Here is a 22,512-nt window from a genome sequence, read left to right on the forward strand (position 1 = left end):
AAAGTATGAAAAAGTTATTAGCATCAGAAGATGGCAAAAAAAAAAATGTCTTTTTTGTACTCATTCATTTTTGAAAATGTATTAAAACACAATAAAACCTATATAAATTTGGTATCACCGCGATCGCACCGAACCAAAGAATAAAGCTGAGGTATTATTTGGAGCGCACAGTCAAAGTCGTAAAAACTGAGCCCACAAGAACGTGACCATGTGCATTTTTTTTTCCACATTTGGAATTTTTTTCTAGCTTCGCAGTACACGGCATGTTAAAATAAATAGCATTAAGAGAAAGTAAAATTTGTTACGCACAAAATAAGCCCTCACACAGCACTGTACACGTAAAAATGAAAAAGTTATGGATTTTTGAAGGTGGAGAGCGAGAAATGAGCGAAAAAACCCTGCGTCCTTAAGTGATTAATGACTGCACCACATTTATTACTGACTGCTCCACATTTATTACTGAGTGCTCCACAATTATTACTGACTGCATCACATTTATGACTGACTACATCACATTTATTACTGATTGCACCACATTTATTACTGATTGCACCATATTTATTACTGACTGCTCCACATTTATAACTGACTACATCACATTTATGACTGACTGCATCACATTTATTACTGACTGCATCACATTTATTACTGACTGCATCACATTGATTACTGACTGCATCACATTTATGACTAACTACATCACATTTATTACTGACTGCATCACATTTATGACTGACTACATCACATTTATTACTGACTGCATCACATTTATTATTGACTGCTCCACATTTATTACTGACTGCTCCAGTTTTGCTGAGACAGTCCCGATTTTTTTTTACCTCTGCCCCGCGTCACAGGCAGCTGTCAGATTGTCACAGATATTCCCTCCAGGTCCCACACTCACCGGTGTCCTGCATAGTAAATACTTTCAAAGCCAGAACTCATAGTACTGAATGGCTTCTACAGACATCGGGCAGAGAATCCTTTTGAGAGGAGTGTCGGGTTAGCGGCGAGCAGGGACCACGTCATCAGGTTCAGATCTCTATTCATATATGGTCACTACATCTCCTAGGGGGTTCCCCAGAGCAGACATCGGGCAGGGAATCCTTTTGAGAGATGTGTCGGGTTAGTGGAGAGCAGGGACCACGTCATCAGGTTCAGAACACCATCTGTCCATATATGGTCTTCAAGGGCTTCCCCAGACATAAACTCTTTATTTAATTCAATTAAATAAAATTATGCCCAGCCCAGGATTCGAGCCCCAGACCCTCTGCAATAGAGATAGGATCTTCTACCCACTAAGCTCTATATTTGGAGAATATCTGTGATAGGATTTTATGTAACTAAGAGTTTCACTGTTACTATGTGACACACTGACACATAGAGATGGATCTTCTCAGAGAATATTTTTGAGATTATTATTATGTAGATTAATATTATTGAGATGATTGGTATTATTAAGATGATTATTAAGATTATTGTTATTGATATTATTGAGATTATTATTATTGAGATTATTATAATTTAGATTATTGAGATTATTATTATTTTTGAAAATGTATTAAAACACAATAAAACCTATATAAATTTGGTATCACCGCGATCGCACCGAACCAAAGAATAAAGCTGAGGTATTATTTGGAGCGCACAGTCAAAGTCGTAAAAACTGAGCCCACAAGAATGTGACCATGTGCGTTTTTTTTTTCCACATTTGGAATTTTTTTCTAGCTTCGCAGTACACGGCATGTTAAAATAAATAGCATTAAGAGAAAGTAAAATTTGTTACGCACAAAATAAGCCCTCACACAGCACTGTACACGTAAAAATGAAAAAGTTATGGATTTTTGAAGGTGGATAGCGAGAAATGAGCGAAAAAACCCTGCGTCCTTAAGTGATTAATGACTGCACCACATTTATTACTGACTGCTCCACATTTATTACTGAGTGCTCCACAATTATTACTGACTGCATCACATTTATGACTGACTACATCACATTTATTACTGATTGCACCACATTTATTACTGATTGCACCATATTTATTACTGACTGCTCCACATTTATAACTGACTACATCACATTTATTACTGACTGCATCACATTTATTACTGACTGCATCACATTGATTACTGACTGCATCACATTTATGACTAACTACATCACATTTATTACTGACTCCATCACATTTATGACTGACTACATCACATTTATTACTGACTGCATCACATTTATTATTGACTGCTCCACATTTATTACTGACTGCTCCAGTTTTGCTGAGACAGTCCCGATTTTTTTTACCTCTGCCCCGCGTCACAGGCAGCTGTCAGATTGTCACAGATATTCCCTCCAGGTCCCACACTCACCGGTGTCCTGCATAGTAAATACTTTCAAAGCCAGAACTCATAGTACTGAATGGCTTCTACAGACATCGGGCAGAGAATCCTTTTGAGAGGAGTGTCGGGTTAGTGGCGAGCAGGGACCACGTCATCAGGTTCAGATCTCTATTCATATATGGTCACTACATCTCCTAGGGGGTTCCCCAGAGCAGACATCGGGCAGGGAATCCTTTTGAGAGATGTGTCGGGTTAGTGGAGAGCAGGGACCACGTCATCAGGTTCAGAACACCATCTGTCCATATATGGTCTTCAAGGGCTTCCCCAGACATAAGCTCTTTATTTAATTCAATTAAATAAAATTATGCCCAGCCCAGGATTCGAGCCCCAGACCCTCTGCAATAGAGATAGGATCTTCTACCCACTAAGCTCTATATTTGGAGAATATCTGTGATAGGATTTTATGTAACTAAGAGTTTCACTGTTACTATGTGACACACTGACACATAGAGATGGATCTTCTCAGAGAATATTTTTGAGATTATTATTATGTAGATTAATATTATTGAGATGATTGGTATTATTAAGATGATTATTAAGATTATTGTTATTGATATTATTGAGATTATTATTATTGAGATTATTATAATTTAGATTATTGAGATTATTATTATTTAGATTGTGCCCTTTCTGTGGGCACACGGGCTGTGGGCGCCGCCATCTTGGCTCCGATCGTCACTCCCCGTGACGTCACCGGGGAGCGGCGATCCGTTGCCATGACAGCCTGGGATCACACAAAGATCTGAGGCTGTCATGATCGAGGCTATCTATTACAATGTGCGATCTGCACATTGTAATAGATGGTATGCAAAATCCCCATATACTGCCATCCTGTAGTATGGCAGTATATGGTAGGATCAATCAGACAACCTAGGGTTAAAGTACCCTAGGGAGTCTGAAAAATAGTAAAAAAAATAAATAAAAAAAAGTAAAAAAAAAAAAATTATATTAAAAAAACATAAAAATTCAAATCACCCCCCTTTCCCTAGAACTGATAAAAATATAAATAAACCGTAAAAATCATAAACACATTAGGTATCGCCGCGTCCGAAAATGCCCGATCTATCAAAATATAATAACTGTTTTTCACTGCGTTTAACCCCGTAGCGGGAAATAGCGCCCGAAGTCGCAAATGGCATTTTTTTGCCATTTTGAAAAATAGAAAAAATTCTATAAAAAGTGATCAAAAGGTTGCACAGTCCTAAAAATAGAAGCATTGAAAACGTCATCAGAAGTCACAAAAAATGACACCACTCACAGCTCCATACACCAAAGTATGAAAAAGTTATTAGCGCAAGAACACGTCAAAATGAAGAATTTTTTTTCTGTACAGGAGGTTTTAATTTTTGTAAATGTATGAAAACATTATAAAACCTATCCAAATTTGGTATCCCTGTGATCGTATTGACCCAATGAATGAAATAGACCTGTCATTTGGGGCGCACAGTGAAAGCTGTAAAAACCAAGCCCACAAGAAATGGCGCAAATGTGTTTTTTCATCATTTTCACTGCATTTAGAATTTTTTTCCCGCTTCCCAGTACATGGCATGGAATATTTAATACCATCACTACGAAGTGCAATTTGTTACGCAGAAAATAAGCCATCACATAGCTCTGTACACGGAAAAATAAAAAAGTTATAGATTTTTGAAGGTGGGGAGTGAAAAATAAAAACGCAAAAACGAAAAAGGGCCTGGTCCTTAAGGGGTTAAAGAGACCCATCCTGTGCTGCTTGGTCGTATCCGAAGAGAGAAAAGGTGTGGACAGGGTCGGATTTGAGCTGAAAAATTCTGGTAGCAATAAGTTTGTTACTGCCTAAATTGCCATGTTGGCACTTTGGGAAAAGCTAGTGTTTTTTTGGGTCTCATTTTGAGAACTCGATCTCTAAAAGGTTCGCACTAGGCTATAAACTCAGAGGAATGAGAGGATTTTATGTAACTATAAGGGATTCACTGTTACAATGTGATACAGTAATACATAGAGATGGATCTTCTCAGGGAACATTATCCATTGGGCCAAAAGCCTAGTGCAGTGATGGCAAACCTTTTCGAAAACAAGTGCCAAAATTAAAACTAAAACCCTAAAAACTAATTACTGATTGCACCACATTTACTACTGACCGCATCACATTTATTACTGACCGCATCACATTAATTACTGACTGCTCCACATTTATTACTGACTGCTCCACATTTGTTACTGACTGCATCACATTTATTACTGACTGCTCCACATTTATTACTGACTGCATCACATTTATTACTGATTGCACATTTATTATTAACTGCTTCACATTTATTACTGAGTGCATCACATGTATTACTGACTGCACCACATTTATTACTGACTGCACCACATTTATTACTAACTGCTCCACATTTATTACTGACTGCATCACATTTATTACTGATTGCACCACATTTATTACTGACTGCACCACATTTATTACTGACTGCATCACATTTATTACTGACTGTCATATTTATTATTGACTGCTCCACATTTATTACTGACCGCATCACATTTATCATAGCTCCCAACCGTCCCGATTTTTTTTTACCTCTGCCCTGCGTAACGGGCAGCTGTCAGATTGTCACGGATATTCCCTCCAGGTCCCACACTCACCGGTGTCCTGCATAGTAAATACTTTCAAAGCCAGAACTCATAGTACTGAATGGCTTCTACAGACATCGGGCAGAGAATTCTTTTGAGAGGAGTGTCGCGTTAGCGGCGAGCAGGGACCACGTCATCAGGTTCGGAACACCATCTGTCCATATATGGTCTCCCAGGGCTTCCCCAGACATAAGCTCTTTATTTAATTCAATTAAATAAATTTACACCCTGCCCAGGATTCGAACTCCAGACCCTCTGCAATAGACATAGGATCTTCTACCCACTAAGCTATAAACTCAGAGGATATCAGTGATATTATTATTGAGATTATTATTGAGATTATTGAGATTGTTATTATTGAGATTATTGAGATTATTGAAATTATTGAGATTGAGATTATTATTATTGAGATTCTTAGTATTGATATTATTGAGATTCTTAGTATTGATATTATTGAGATTCTTATTATTATTGAGATTATTAGTATTGAGATTATTGAAATTATTATTGAGATTATTATTATTATTATTGATATTATTATTGTTGATATTATTGAGATTATTATTATTGAGATTATTATTGTCAAGATTATTATTATTGCGATTATTATTTCAATAGTAATTTCTGAGAAGATCTATCTCTATATGGCAGTGCATGGAGCCTGTGTCACTGTGTAAAAGTAAAAAACGTATTCACTTAAAATCCTCCCATCCATAACCTTTGGGCCAATAGCCTAATGGATAGAGGCTCCATCTCTGTTGCATGTAGAGTTTGAGAATAGGAAGGCAAACAAGGGAAGACCAGACAGCGCTCATAGAGTAGTATTATTTGGACAAACAATTAATATTGTTGAATAAGATGATTGGAGAGAGGCTCACCGGATTTAGTTGTGCTAAATTAGACACAACACTATTTAACGTTTTAGACCGGTGAGGAATGTCAGTGGTGCTGCCTTTGGACAGTGGTTATCCGGACGCGGTTGCCAGGACGGTCGGGATCTTGGTATGGAGAGGTAGATAGGGTACTGTCAAATGTGGCGCACACAATGATTCAGGATGACTGGTCGGGTAAGGTTAAGAGGATTGTTTATTACTGGTCTCGGAACACAACGCGTTTCAGAGTATTAGGAACTCCTTTCTCAAGTGATAAGAGACTAAAACAGGGTATATAAAAAATGCTACGTATAAATAAATAAATAGTTAAATAGAGGGAATGATAAAAGCAAGAGTAGTAAGATCCAGTAGGATGATACTAATCAGAGAGAGGTAGTCACAGTGTTTGGAAATGGAAACACATATATCAGCAATAACTGAGAGGTAGACAAGATAACATGAAATATATATGTGCAAACAAACAGGTTATGTTAGACATCAATGGTACAGAATACAGGTGGTATGTACGGTATAATAATTAATGTATTAATGATGATTATTATCATGGATACATGGATAAACAATTAAAAAGTTAATTAAATGAAATAGATATGATCAGAGAAAATAAATAAATAAATACATAAATGATTGGTCAATAAATAATTAATTAATTAGACAATAAGCAATTCATCAGCAAAAATGAAACAATTCAGACATTTGAATGTGAATAATCCAAATGAAAAGTTCATAGATAAAATTCACAAGGCTGGGAGCGTAAAGCGCAGTTCCTAGATAAATTCACAAGGCTAGCAGAGTAAAACGCAGTCAATTTAAGCTGTTGTTAGTGTGGTATAGTTGAACCTTACCTGCCGCGCGAGGGGTGAGGCGTGTGTTGCGGCGGCTATACTGGGAGTTCTGGTGAGTGGGGTTAAATAAGAGAGTAGAAGGGACGAGTTCACGCCAGAGTATGCGGGTGGCGCATGCGCCTTGTGTTTGAAAACCACTGTAATGTCTGCCGGGGTGAGCGGCGACATACGAGGGTGGCGCATGCGCGTAGTGTCTGGATGCCGCTGTGAGTGGCGCACGCGTGGTTCTGAAATAGCAGAAAAAAAGGGATGATATCAGCGGAGGTACAAACCGATATTTTGATAGTGGGGTCAAATGTGACCTATGAATATGAGGAGGGGGTGAGTGCTAGGTGGGAGAGGAGGGGCGGGGAAGGTAATTGAGTTGATGAGAGAATGAATTGTGGCATATCAATAGTAGATGCAGAAGGAGGGGGGGATATATAGTTCAAGGGGGATGGAGGGGAATGGGGCGTTAAAAAACCAATTGCATAGAGTGAATTGAAGAAGTCTAGAAGGGGTTCTCTAGGGTTTCATTGAGGCCATGAGGGGTCAGGCAGTTCATTTTAAAAATCCAGAACATCTCTCTTTGGCAGAGTTTCTTGAAGCGATCATTTCCTTCTGGGACGTGTTCAATGGGTGTTATAGAATATGCAGTAAAGTCCTTTTGGTGGTGAGTGAGCCCGTGTCTCGACATGCTGTGTTTAGTGTAGCCGTTTACGGTATTACTTCTATGGCTGTTCATGTGGGATTTGAGTTGTTGGATGGTTCGACCAACATATTGGAGGCCGCATGGGCACTCCAAAAGGTAGATTACGTATGTCGAGGAGCAGTTCATGAAGCTTTTTATTGAGAAGCTCTCGTTGGTGGTGTTGCTTTTGAATGACCTTAGTTTATTAGTGATGTTATGGCAACATTTGCATCCTGTTTGTCCGCATCTAAAGCTGCCGGTGAGTTCGGGAAGTATGGAATTCCTGTTTGTTGAACTGGATCGCAGGTTTCGTAGTTTAGAGGGAGCCAGATGGTTCTTGAGTGTTTGGGCTCGCCTATAGATTACGCTCGGTTTTTTAGATAGATTTTGGGATAGATATGGATCGTTCAATAGGATAGGCCAGTGCTTCTCAAGGATACCCTTGATGGAATTATGGCCGCTATTGTAAGTTGTGATGAAATTGATATTGTATTCTGTTTTGGGAGGGTTCGTTGGTTGTTGTGAATTGGTGGTTCTGGAAGATGGGAGGCACTCATATTGCGTCAGTTTCTTGGAGCATTCGAGTGCTGAGCTTATAACCTCTCTGGGGAAGCCCTTCTCATGGAATCTCTCCGAGAGGACCTTGCTTTGTTCGAGAAACGTCTTGGTTTCGGAACAATTTTTACGGATGCGAAGAAATTGACTGTATGGGATGTTCTTTTTCCACTTGGTGTGGTGGTTGCTCTTATAATGTAAAAAACTATTAGTATCGACTTTTTTGAAGAATGTTTTAGTTTGGATTTGCCCTTCTTTGATTTGCAGATGTGGATCCAAAAATTCGATTTCAGAGTCGGATGAATTTAGGGTGAAAGAGAGACCCCAATCGTTCGTATTGATGGTCTTGACGAATGTTTGGATGCTTTCTGTTGTGCCATCCCAGATAAAGAATAGTCTGAACCTCAAAAGAACACACCATTTTTTTCAATGGGGCTCAATTAAGAGCCAAAAAAGAAAAAATATAGACGAGGTACCAGAGGCGGAACTAGAAACCACAGAAAACTCTTGCCCCCCCCCCCCCCCCCCACTGGAACCACTAATACCAATCCAGACCTCAAAGAAAAACAATAAATTGAAATAAAAATCTTCAATTTATCCTCATACCAACTACAAAAGAATGAGATTAGCCTCCTAAACAAAGGCCCTACCTCGAAGTTCACCGAGTTTCAACTTTTTGTTGATCTACAAGCCTTCATCAGGAAACTAACACTCAAAAGGCACTTTAATCTTCCCAATAAAGCACCCAAAGAAGCCCCTACGAGAAATAACAACGTATTGGAAGGCCTAGGGACCAGACCATCTCCGACCGGGGATGAAACAACCAATAGCCCACAAGATCCCCCCTTCAGAGACAGTGGCTTTAAGCCCAAATCCACCTTCTACCCCCTCCACCACAGAGGGAGTAAGATCGAAACGTTCATGACTTTGGTGGAAAAAGAATTCAGAACCATCAATTACAATACCAAACACTCGCACAACCTGACGATCCACGAAAGGGATGCCCTGAAGAAGCTCACGACCAACGAATCCATCGTTATACACAATGCAGACAAAGGTGGAGGTATCGTTATCCAAGATAGACCTATTTACAACAAGGAAGCACTAAAAGTACTTTCAGATACCGACTATTATGAACCACTAAATACCAACCCCACACACCACCATGCTCTTGAATTAAAAGACCTGCTTAAGGAAGCTTTCGATAACAAAGTAATAATGAAAAAAAAAAGAGATTATATTTGGATCAACAACCCCAGCACACCAATCTTTTATCACCTACCCAAGGTGCATAAAGACCCCGAAAACCCCCCTGGGAGACCGATTATCTCCGGTATCTCCTCGATTTCGTGCAATCTATCACACTATGTAGACATCAACCTTCAAAGGTACGTCACAGTACTGGATTCATACCTCAAGGACTCAACCAGTGTCATCTTGGCACTTCCACTGGAAACCCACCTACAAATGGGTCACCCTCGACGTCTCAGCACTTTATTCGAACATCCCCCGCAACAAGGGCATAGAAATGGTCAACCTATGTCTAAGTCGGGACCCAACGATGCCACCCAAACAAAAACTCTTCATCCTTGAAGCCATCAGATTTATACTAACCCATAATGTTTTCACCTTCCTAAATAATATCTATAAACAAGTTTGAGGAACAGCCATGGGGACAAGGTTCGCCCCCAGCTTCGCCAACCTGTATATGGGCGAATTTGAGAGAACCTTTATCCAGAACAACCACAAGTGGGAACAAAACATCGTGCTTTATCGACGTTACATCGACGACCTACTCTTTATCTGGGATGGTACAACAGAAAGCATCCAAACATTCATCGAGACCATCAATACGAACAATTGGGGTCTCTCTTTCACCCTAAATTCATCCGACTCCGAAATCGAATTTTTGGATCTACATCTGCAAATCAAAGAAGGGCAAATCCAAACTAAAACATTCTTCAAAAAAGTCGATACTAATAGTTTTTTACATTATAAGAGCAACCACCACACCAAGTGGAAAAAGAACATCCCATACAGTCAATTTCTTCGCATCCGTAAAAATTGTTCCGAAACCAAGACGTTTCTCGAACAAAGCAAGGTCCTCTCGAAGATATTCCATGAGAAGGGCTTCCCCAGAGAGGTTATAAGCTCAGCACTCGAACGCTCCAAGAAACTGACGCAATATGAGTGCCTCCCATCTTCCACAACCACCAATTCACAACAACCAACGAACCCTCCCAAAACAGAATACAATATCAATTTCATCACAACTTACAATAGCGGCCATAATTCCATCAAGGGTATCCTTGAGAAGCACTGGCCTATCCGTTTGAACGATCCATATCTATCCCAAAATCTATCTAAAAAACCGAGCGTAATCTATAAGCGAGCCCAAACACTCAAGAACAGGAACTCCATACTTCCCGAACTCACCGGCAGCTTTAGATGCGGACAAACAGGATGCAAATGTTGCCATAACATCACTAATAAACTAAGGTCATTCAAAAGCAACACCACCAACGAGAGCTTCTCCATAAAAAGCTTCATGAACTGCTCCTCGACATACGTAATCTACCTATTGGAGTGCCCATTGGGCCTCCAATATGTTGGTCGAACCATCCAACAACTCAAATCCCGCATGAACAGCCATAGAAGTAATACCGTAAACGGCTACACTAAACACAGCATGTCGAGACACGGGCTCACTCACCACCAAAAGGACTTTACTGCATATTCTATAACACCCATTGAACACGTCCCAGAAGGAAATGATCGCTTCAAGAAACTCTGCCAAAGAGAGATGTTCTGGATTTTTAAAATGAACTGCCTGACCCCTCATGGCCTCAATGAAACCCTAGAGAACCCCTTCTAGACTTCTTCAATTCACTCTATGCAATTGGTTTTTTAATGCCCCTTTCCCCTCCATCCCCCTTGAACTATATATCCCCCCCATCCTTCTGCATCTACTATTGATATACCACAATTCATTCTCTTATCAACTCAATTACCTTTCCCCCCCTCCTCTCCCACCTAGCACTCACCCCCTCCTCATATTCATAGGTCACATTTGACCCCACTATCAAAATATCGGTTTGTACCTCCCCTGATATCATCCCTTTTTTTCTGCTATTTCAGAACGGCGCCTCATCCAATGATCTGGCGCACCACGCGTGTGCCAGACCAATCTGTCGCCACTCACAGCGGCATCCAGACACTACGCGCATGCGCCACCCTTGTATGTCGCCACTCACCCCGGCAGACATTACAGTGGTTTTCAAACACAAGGTGCATGCGCCACCCGCATACTCTGGCGCGGACTCGTCCCCTCTACTCTCTTATTTAACCCCACTCACCAGAACTCCCAGTATAGCCGCCGCAACAAACGCCTCACCCCTCGCGCGGCAGGTAAGGTTCAACTATACCACACTAACAACAGCTTAAATTGACTGTGTTTTACTCTGCTAGCCTTGTGAATTTATCTAGGAACTGCGCTTTACTCTGCCAGCCTTGTGAATTTTATATATGAACTTTTCATTTGGATTATTCACATTCAAATGTCTGAATTGTTTCATTTTTGCTGATGAATTGCTTATTGTCTAATTAATTAATTATTTATTGACCAATCATTTATGTATTTATTTATTTATTTTCTCTGATCATATCTACTTCATTTAATTAACTTTTTAATTGTTTATCCATGTATCCATGATAATAATCATCATTAATTCATTCATTATTATACATACCACCTGTATTCTGTACCATTGATGTCTAACATAACCTGTTTGTTTGCACATATATATTTCATGTTATCTTGTCTACCTCTCAGTTATTGCTGATATATGTGTTTCCATTTCCAAACACTGTGACTACCTCTCTCTGATTAGTATCATCCTACTGGATCTTACTACTCTTGCTTTTATCATTCCCTCTATTTAACTATTTATTTATTTATACGTAGCATAAAGGAGTTCCTAATACTCTGAAACGCGTTGTGTTCCGAGACCAGTAATAAACAATCCTCTTAACCTTACCCGACGAGTCATCCTGAATCAGCATGTAGAGTTTGTGAGTTCAATTTGCATGCTAAGCAAAATTTTATTTTTATTATTATGAAGAGGATTATTATTATTATTATTATTATGGTGATTATTATTATAATGAAGATGATTATAAGTAATACAAATTTGGAGCATGGCCAGGGCGTGATTAGGGGTGTGGCTTAGCTACGCGTGCCACCATTTTGTCCCTCTTTCACTTCCGGAAATGTTGGGAGGTATGCATTTATTACTGACTGCTCCACATTTATTACTGACTGCACCACATTTATTACTGACTGCTCCACATTTATTACTGACTGCACCACATTTATTACTGACTGATCCACATTTATTACTGACTGCATCACATTTATTACTGAGGGCTCCACTTTTATTACTGACCGCATCACATTTATTACTGCCTGCGTCACATTTATCATAGCTCCCAACCGTCCCGATTTTTTTACCACTGCCCTGCGTCACGGGCAGCTGTCAGATTGTCACGGATATTCCCTCCAGGTCCCACACTCACCGGTGTCCTGCATAGTAAATACTTTCAAAGCCAGAACTCATAGTACTGAATGGCTTCTACAGACATCGGGCAGAGAATCCTTTTGAGAGAAGTGTCTGGTTAGCGGCGAGCAGGGATCACGTCATCAGGTTCAGAACACCATCTGTCCATATATGGTCTCCTAGGGCTTCCGCAGACATAAGCTCTTTATTTAATTCAATTAAATAAATTTATGCCCAGCCCTGGACTCGAACCCCAGACCCTCTGCAATAAAGATAGAATGCTCTACCCACTAGGCTATAAGCTCAGAGGATAATATTTAGAGGATTTTATGTAACTAAGAGTTTCACTGTCACAATGTGACAAACTGATACATAGAGATGGATCTTCACAGAGAATATTATTTAGATTATTATTATTAAGCTCATGCAAAGTGAGCTTAAATGGGGTGTGCAGCTGCTGAGGGTGCTGGCACAGGGGGCATGCATCCAAGGCATGCTCCCTTGCTATAGCTTGTGCCCATTCAGGTGCAGGTTATAGTGAAATTCTATATGAGGTCACACCTGTGAGACCTAGAACTGCCCCACAGTGCTGGATTAGCTGTAAAATTAATAAAATAAAGAGTAAACTCTTACAACTCTTGCAACTCTTACAAACAAGTCTAACACATTCCATTATACACTATTATGTTGCAAAAAAATTTAATTTTCACTTCCATTATGCACTATAATTTCCCTCAAAAACATTCAGAACTCCTGTGAACTCAATGGGAATTTTAACAGATATGTTTACGTTTTATTTTTTCTTAACGTATATTTAATTCAAATAAGGAAAATGAATCTCTTATATGAACTTACCCTAAATGAAATATTTTTCACCTAATTTGCTTGTAGATCATCTAAAGGAACCTCTAGAAAGACATATCTCAGGGCTTAAGAAGGTACGACTAATCCGTGCTCACAAGAGAGAAGGTCTGATTCGAGCTCGAATCATTGGAGCTTCTAAAGCGAGAGGAGAAGTTCTTACCTTTCTTGATTGTCATTGTGAATGCCAAGAGGGGTGGCTGGAACCATTATTGGAGCGGTAGGTTCAAAATTAATTGGATGCAAAGTAATGTTTACACAACATTATAGAGGTTGTCTAAGATAAGAAAACAATTCTATTTTTTCCTCTTTCTTCTTGTCAATGGGCTGTGCCATTCTCATAAATGGACATGAACTGAAATACTAAACACAGCACATAACAAAAACAGCTGATGCATGTATTCACATATCAACATAGGGTAGGAGTCATGTTATAATTTTAACACAAAGGGAACATACAGAGTTCATCTTACTCTTAATATTTTTCTCCAGGATCCGGATAGAGAAGACTTCAGTGGTATGCCCAGTAATTGATGTTATCGACTGGAATACTTTTGAGTATCTTGGCAATGAAGGGGAGCCTCTGATTGGAGGATTTGACTGGAGACTTTCCTTTATATGGAACGTTGCCCCAAAGTGGAGGTCAAACTACAGACATTCATTAATTGATGTTATTAGGTATGTAGGTTGTTTACAACTGCTAGTTGATGTGTTATATGGCATAATCTCTTAACCCCTTAATGACACAGGGTTTTTTCGCTCATTTCTCGCTCTCCACCTTCAAAAATCCATAACTTTTTTATTTTTACGTGTACAGACCTGTGTGAGGGCTTATTTTGTGCATAACAAATTTTATTTTCCCGTAATGTTATTTATTTTAACATGCTGTGTACTGCAAAGCTGAAAAAAATTCCAAATGTGGAAATTTTTTTTAAAAAAAGCGTTCTTGTGGGCTCAGTTTTTACGACTTTGGCTGTGCGCTCAAAATAACAGCTGAGCTCTATTTTTTGGTTCGGTGCGATCGCGGTGATACCAAATTTATACCGGTTTTATTGTGTTTTAACCCCTTAATGACCGCCGTATCGGCTTTTTACGGCGGTCATTAAGGGTACTTCTTCTGACGCGTACGCCTTTCTACGGCGGCGCGTCAGAAGAAGATTTCGAGACACCGGGTCTCGCTGGTGCCGGGCTGTGATATTAAAGCCCAGACCCGGCACTAACACCCGGGATCGGAAAAACTCAGTGCAAGTGTGTCCCCCGTGGATCGGACCCCCCAATGTGCTTACCGGGGGATCCGATCCCTCCTGCCGCAGCCACGGATTCCGACGAGTGACCCGGGGCTTCCGGCTCCTCTACCCGCTGGGTTCTGCCTTCCTGGCAGGACCCGGCTGTAAGTAACTGAGCATGCGCAGCATGCTCAGTTACTTTCACTATACACTGCAATACAAGTGTATTGCAGTGTAAAGGCTTGAACAAGTGATCGGACGATCGCTTGTTCAAGTCAAGAAGTAGAAATGTAAAAAAGTAAAAAAAAAAAAAAAAGATGAAATCTTTTTATTATATAATTAAATAAATAAATAAAATAAAAGTCCCATAATCTCCCCAGTTACACATGAAATGCAATTAAAGTATATAAAACACAAAAACACGTACATATTTGGTATCACCGCGTCCGTATCAATCTGTACAATAAATCTAAATCAATATTGAACCCGCTCGGTGAACGACGTAAAAAAAAAATTTGAAAAACTGCCCGTCATATACAATTTTTCATCAAACACCATTAACTCTTTTCACAAAAAATAAGCCCTCAACCAGGTCTGACAACAGAAAAATACAGAAGTTATGGCCCTAAAAAGTTGTCAATAGTAAAAACAATACGATATTCTCCAATATTGGTTTTGCTCAGGAAAATTGAACAAAGATAAGAAAAACTATATAAATGAGGTATCACCGCAATCGTAGTGAACCAGAGAATAAAGATAAAATATTATCTTTATGTTACGGTGAGCGGAGGAAAAAAAATGCTAAAAATCCAAAATAAAAATTGATGATTTTGTCTGTGTCCCCCTTGAAATAGTTAATAAAATCTCATGAATAAGCCATACACCCCCAAAATGAATAATCTATACATTGTATCTCATCCCGTAAAAATTAAGCCTATGTTCGCATTACCAAAAAAAATAAAAATTTATAGGTTGTACAATGTGACAATACAAATCTGCTGTGAATGGCGCCTCCATTCATTCTATATTTGGCCGTGCGCCCGTACAGAAGTATACCACCACATATGGGGTATCAGTACACTCGAGAGGAATTGGGCATCAAACGTTGCAGTGCATTTCATCATTTAATTTATTCTGAAACTGTCAGTTTGGCCTAAATGACTGTATTTTCCCCAAAAAATCCATAGTTTCTAAATCGCAGGTCCATATTGTTTTAACCCATGTGAAACACTTAAAGGGTTAATGGACTTAATAGAAGTTGTTTTACATACGTTGAGGGGTGAAGTTTCTATAGTGGGGTCATTGATGGGGTGTTACTATTATTTAGGCCTTTCAAAGTCACTTGGAAGCTGAGTTGTCCCTCAAAATGTGAGTTTTGGCAATTTTCATGAAAATGAAAAAAATCGCACCTAAAGTTCTGCACCTCATAACATCCTAGAAAAGTGACAGAACGCATAAAATATCATCGCAACATCAAGAAGACATTCCATAAATGTTAATTATCAAGCTTTTTGGGTAGTTTTACTTCCTGTCTGGAAAGCAGAACATTTCAAACTTGGAAAAAGAAGAATTTTTACAAACTTTTGCCAAATTTTCACTTTTTTTCAGAACGAATTGCAAAACGTATCACTTAAATTTTATAATTAACATGAAGTACAATGTATCACGAGAAAACATTCTCAAATTCACCAGGATATCTTAAAGCGTTCCGAAGTTATAACCAATTATCGTGAGACATGTCAGATTTGAAAAATCGAGTCTGGTCATTGAGCTGAAAACTAGTGTCGGTGATAAGGGGTTAATACATTTTTTCAAAAATTAAACGAATGTGTACAAAAAAGAAAAAAAAATTGCCATTTTCTGAAGCTAATAACTTTTTCATACTTTGGCGGTGTAATTTTTTGCGAAATGAGCCAACGTTTGCATTGCTATCATTTTGAGGTCTGTGCGACCATTTTTTATGTGATGTCAAAAGGTGTAAAAGTCACATTTCGGACATTTGGGCGCCATTTCCCGTCTCGGAGGTCACCGCCGTCCGTAACCGTTTTTATATTTTGATAGATCGGGCATTTTGGGAAGCGACGATACCTAATGTGTCTGTGTTTTTTACTGTTTATTATGTTTTATATCAGGTTTTTAAAACTTTTTTTTTCTTTTTTTTCCCTAATTCTTAGACCATCTCGGGTACATTAACCCTAAATGGTCAGATCGTTCCTACCATATATTGCAATACTTCTGTATTGCAATATATTGCATTTTTGCAGCTCATTCATTACAATGAGCCCTTGTAACGAATCTGCAGAAGCCAGATAGCCTCGGGTCAAATGAAGACCCGAGGCTACCATGGCAACCAATCGCTGCCCCCCGATGACGTTCGGGGGCGCGGCGATCGTAATAAAGATGGCGGCGCCCACGCCGACGGCAATGAAAGTGTTAATAGGTTATTAGCGGTGGGGGTTTGCTGAAATATGCAACAACCCCCACCTTTGTATGACGAGGACTCAGCCCGTGAGCCCTCTTCATACATTCCCTATACCTCTGCGCCATAGAGCTACAGCGCAGAGTGTTAAGGGGTTAAGCAGCTAATAAACTTTTAATATCTGTTTTTGGAAGGAAATAAAAAATTTATAATAAAAAAAAATTTTTGATCTGGGAAAAATTACACCACAACTGCAATACCCAGAATAAATCTTTGGATTAAGATCTTTAGAATCTAGTTTCTATGTTATCTTTTCCCTTCAAGTAAGGAGACATGGCCACTCTTGAACTTGCCAGTTTCTCAACCATCACTTCATTCTATAGTTAGAGTTCCATATTTTCACTTATCCTAACAGTAATAAATAATCCCTGTAAATGATAATGGGCTTTTTTCTAGGTAAAGAGGATATCCCCTTTCTGTTCAATAAACTTTATTAAAAGTAATTAGTGTCAACATACATAGACTTGTCATTGAGTCACAATAGGATTTCAGAATATAAGCTTTCAAGGCATATACACACTTAACTTTGGCTTGTCCAGCATTACATTCGCAATACAAAATGAATTCCGCACTTCTCAAGACAGTAGTTATACCTAGATAATACTTGTCTCCTTTAGTGCAGTGAGCAAGGAAACTGGAGAGAAAGTCTATGTTACTAAACATTATTAACAACTCGAACCACACTAAACACTTACGACGTGGGGAACCATAGGAAAACACATAATGGTATACAGAGGGGAAGGGGGTATAGATAGGAAGGGGAAAACACACCGGGAAAGAGGGAATGGTAAGAAGAAAAGGGAAAATTTCTCACTCAGGCCATGCATCCTCCACCTGCTTCTATCCAAGTGGCAAATTCTGCCGAACTGCGGAAGTCGATCCATGGGGACCAGACTCTGGTGTATTTTTCCATCTGAGAGTCCGCCAGTCCCTCCACGGCTCTCATCTCCTCCATTCTCATAATATGATTTAAGGCTTCCGCCCACTGGGCCCTTGAGGGACTTGCACTTGATTTCCATAGTCTGGGAATAATCTGACGAGTTGCGGCAATGCAGTGTCTCAGAAAGCCTTTCTTTATCACAGAGATAGAGCCAGGGATCATAGATAATAGCCCGATCTCTGGGATCGGTACAACCGAGTCCGACCATAATTTATTGTAAAGTGCAAAGACCGCCTCCCACAGACCACTCACCCCAGGGCAAGACCACCAGATATGTAACATGGAACCCCGTTCCCTGGCACATCTCCAACATACATCAGACACCTCCGGGAACATCTTATGCAGCCTCTCCGGAGTTCGGTACCATCTGGCGACGATTTTAAAGTTAGTCTCCTGTATTTGTGACGAGACAGAGAGTTTGTGAGTTAAGACAGACGCCTTATCCCAATCCTCTTCAGTAAATGTTTTGTTCAGCGCCTGTTCCCAAGCTTGTCTGTATGGGACTGGCGTATTTTTAGTCCTCTCTCTCACCAGCCACCCATAGACCATAGATATTAGATGCCTAGGAGGTTCTTTATTCGTAAAAATTTGTTCTATGAATGTTAGTTCCCTTTTAAGGGATTGTGCGTGCCCCAGGGATTGTAGGAAGCTGCTCAATTGATTAGCCATAAACCATCTGCTGCCTCTCATTTCAGCGGGGAACCACCCTTCCAGAGAATGTATGTCGCGGCCTTTTAGTGCGTGTCGTACTTGTACTACCCCGTTTAACGGTAGACCGAATATTTCAGGGTTCATATCTCGTAGGGGACACCTAGCATCTAAAAATATTGGAGACATGGGGCCCGGGATGGATGTCAGTTTATGTCGTTTCCTTATTCTGTCCCAACTGCCTAGCAGTATCCTATATAAGGGTGTGCAGGGAGAGAATGTGTCACGGTCTATCGGGGAAAGCCAGAGGGATGCCATCAGAGGCTGCAAGTTCAAAGAAGCCTCCAGCGTCACCCAAAGCTTGGAAGAGGAATTCAAGGCTGCGTCTATTATGCAAGTCAGCATAGAGGCCTCATGGTATAGACCCAAGTCCGGCAAGCCCGCCCCTCCCATCTCTTTAGGCCTAGTAAGTAAAGTGTGGGCCATCCGAGGTCTAGAGGAATCCCATATAAAACCCGAGATCACCCTTTTAAGTCTAATAAGGAAGGAAGGGGCTATTTGGAGGGGTATAGTTTGGAAGAAATAGAGTATTTTCGGCAGGATATCCATTTTAATTACACTAATCCTTCCGAACCATGAGAGCGGAAGGCGCTTCCAGGCAAGGAGCTCCTTCTCTAGTGACCCCAGAAGGGGCTGATAGTTAACCTGAAAGAGGCAAGATAAATCCGTCGGGATTTTTATCCCCAGATACGTGATGGCTTTTTCGGCCCATCGAAAGGGGAACTCCTTCTTAATATCTCCCACCACATTGTCAGGCAGGTTTACGTTGAGCAGTTCGGACTTCGTGAGGTTTACTTTAAAGTTAGAAAGTTCAGAAAAGATTTTAAACTCAGCCATTACTGACGGAAGCGTTGTGCGTGGTTGGGTGATAAATAATAATAAATCATCCGCGAATATGGCCATTTTATGACGGAGTCCTCCCAACTTAAGGCCCTTGATAGATTTATTAGTTCTAATGGCGTTTGCCAATGATTCCATCACTAAGATGTAGAGCAGTGGTGATAAGGGGCACCCCTGGCGGGTTCCGTTGCTTATGGCAAACGGAGTAGTAAGATCCCCATTCACCCTGACCATCGCCGTCGGGTTCTGGTATAGGGCCATTATACGAGCTAGCATGAGGGGGCCAAGACCTATCTGCCTGAGTGTCTGTTCCATGAAGTTCCAACTTACTCTGTCAAATGCCTTTTCGGCATCAACAGAGAGCAGGCACATGGGGATCTTCTGCCTTTGGGCAGCGTTCATCAATGACACTGTTTTGATAGTATTGTCCCTGGCTTCTCTGCCTGGGACAAACCCCACCTGCTCCTTATGTATAAGACCTGGAATTAATGTTTGCAGGCGTTGCGCCAATAATTTAGAGTATATTTTAATATCTATGTTTATGAGAGAGATGGGTCTGAAATTGGCACAAAGGGTGACATCCTTCCCGGGTTTTGGAATCACAGATATATGCGCCATTAGGGATTGCTTTGGGAAAATAGCCCCCTTAGCTATCGCATTGTAGGAGGAGAGGAGTGGTTCAATTATATCCATTTTCAGCGTTTTGTAGAAGCGCGGAGAAAAGCCGTCCGGTCCCGGACTCTTTCCCACTTTCAATTCCTTAATCACCTGAGCAAGTTCCTCAGATGTGAACTCATCTTCCAAACCCTGAGCCAACTGCTGTGATATACGTTTTGGGGCATATTTGGACAAGTATGCATCTATGGCCTCCCTTTTGTCCGCATTTTCCTGCATTGGTAAATTATATAGGGATTCATAAAATTTCCTAAATTCCTCCAAAATTCCAGACGGGTTAAAAATCGTGCCATTAGTTGGCGAATTAATAGACATAACCCTTGAAGATAGGAGTCTGGGATGCAGGGCCCTAGATAACCACTTGCCACATTTGTTGCCATACTCAAAGAAGCCAAATTTCAGGCGATCCCTTGCGCATAGGGTTTTCTGGTCCAATATTTGCAAGATTTGTTGCCTAACTGAGGATAATTCTGCTCTCAGAGCATCAGACCTCTGAACTTTATTTGCAGACTCCAGAGAAGCCAGAGTAGCTAGTAGGGATCTAAGTTTGGACGCATTTTGCCGCTTAATTCTAGCCCCGTGTGACATAAAAATTCTGCGAAGTTCGCATTTTAGCCCCTCCCACATGAGCGGAGCATTACTGTAATCAATAGGGTTGCCATTCTTAAAACGCTCTATAGCCTCCTTGACCTCAGCCGAGCACAGGGCATCTTTTAATAGATGATCGTTAAGCCGCCAGGAGAATGTCTTCCTCCTTTGAGGATAAGGTCTTATAGCACCCATTACCGGTGCATGGTCAGACCAGATTATGGAGTCGATAGAGCAAGTAGGGCTGAGATCAAGGAGGGAATGAGAGATCAGGAGTGTATCAATGCGGCTATACGTGTTATGCACACTAGAGTAGTGACTATAGTCCCTTTGTGCCGGGTGCAATATCCTCCATAGATCCACTAAATTTAGTTTAGCTAACTCCTGCCTTAGTCTACGGGTGGCTGCAAATGAGATTGAGGACTTACCTTCAGATGTGTCAAGGTCTGGATCAAGTGGTACGTTCAAATCGCCGCCAAGGATGATGTCCGAGCCTCCAGCAAAGCCCGCCAAATCCTCCAGGAGATGAATACCATATGCAATTTGTCCTACATTAGGGAAGTAGACATTAGCCAGAGTATAAATAGAGCCTGCGACAGAAATTTTTAGGAAGAGAAATCTGCCTTCCTGATCCACCCTGGAATCCAAGATCTGCGGAGAGAAGGAGGAATGAAATGCCACAGAGACCCCTTTGGACTTCTGTACTGGGTTTGGTGCATGGAACCAAGTATTATAATACTTATTGCGACACGAGGGTACGCAGGAGGTCTTAAAATGAGTTTCTTGAAACATGACTATTTGCACTCGTTTTTTATGGAATCCATAAAGGATTTGCCCTCTTTTTCCTGGGCTATTTAGGCCCCTAGCATTAAACGTGGCGAAAGATAAATTAGTCATTCTAAGCTAACGGTAGGGTCGCCTGTACACGGCCTAAGCAAGAGAAAGATAGACTAATAATTAAAAGGGGGGGATAGGAAGACAGGGACTAGGTGTTACTTACAAGACGAACAAATACAGACCGGGGTTTCACAAATAATATAACTACCAACAAATAAGAACTTCTGAATTCCCTAGTTCCCAGTCAATAGACCAAGTGTTAGACCAGGGTAATTCGTATTCTATACTAAGCTACACTACAGTGTTATACACTAGGCAACACTATATGTCGCCAACCCTACTTGGGAACTTAGGCAAAAACTTTTGACGGTCGTGCATTAGCACCGGACCCTATGAAAAAAAAAAGAACACACGGCCTCTCAGGCCAGATATAAAGGCAGCAGGCATTTGCTTCAGCAAATCCAAGTTTGCATTTTAAACCATCTCCCTATTAGCGATACAACCAGGGATATCTACAAAAGCGTTAAGCTAACAATATTTCTCTAGAACTTCAACTACATGCTTAGCTCAAGGTTTCAGGGTTGACCCGCAAAGGTAGCACTTCTGGATCTCTTGGAGTCTCGCTGTTGTTTCGGCGGGACCTTGTTCCATTGTTCCCTTGGAGGGGACACCGGCAAAGAGGCCGGACGCGGCCAGTCTGGCAGGGACACCATCGGGAGTTCAAAAGTTCCTAGGAAACCAGGCAAATCTCCTAGACGTCTGAAAGATGCACTCTTCCCATCCTTTTTGGCCAGCAGTTGAAAGGGATATCCCCATCTATATAAGATGTCGCG

At 40.6% G+C, this 22,512-nt stretch overlaps 1 protein-coding gene across 1 annotated transcript in view; it reads left to right on the top strand.

Annotated features, from left to right (window-relative positions):
• The window catches only part of LOC140133149 (polypeptide N-acetylgalactosaminyltransferase 12-like), a 116,337-nt gene that overhangs the window by 34,371 nt on the left and 59,454 nt on the right, over positions 1-22,512 (top strand). Inside the window, exons 3-4 of the mRNA XM_072152907.1 lie at positions 13,417-13,606; positions 13,879-14,064. Of these exons, the coding sequence (XP_072009008.1) occupies positions 13,417-13,606; positions 13,879-14,064 (376 nt within the window). The remainder of the gene's footprint in view (positions 1-13,416; positions 13,607-13,878; positions 14,065-22,512) is intronic.

The sequence above is a fragment of the Engystomops pustulosus genome, chromosome 5 (assembly GCF_040894005.1).
Source record: "Engystomops pustulosus chromosome 5, aEngPut4.maternal, whole genome shotgun sequence".
Classification (NCBI taxonomy): domain Eukaryota; kingdom Metazoa; phylum Chordata; class Amphibia; order Anura; family Leptodactylidae; genus Engystomops; species Engystomops pustulosus.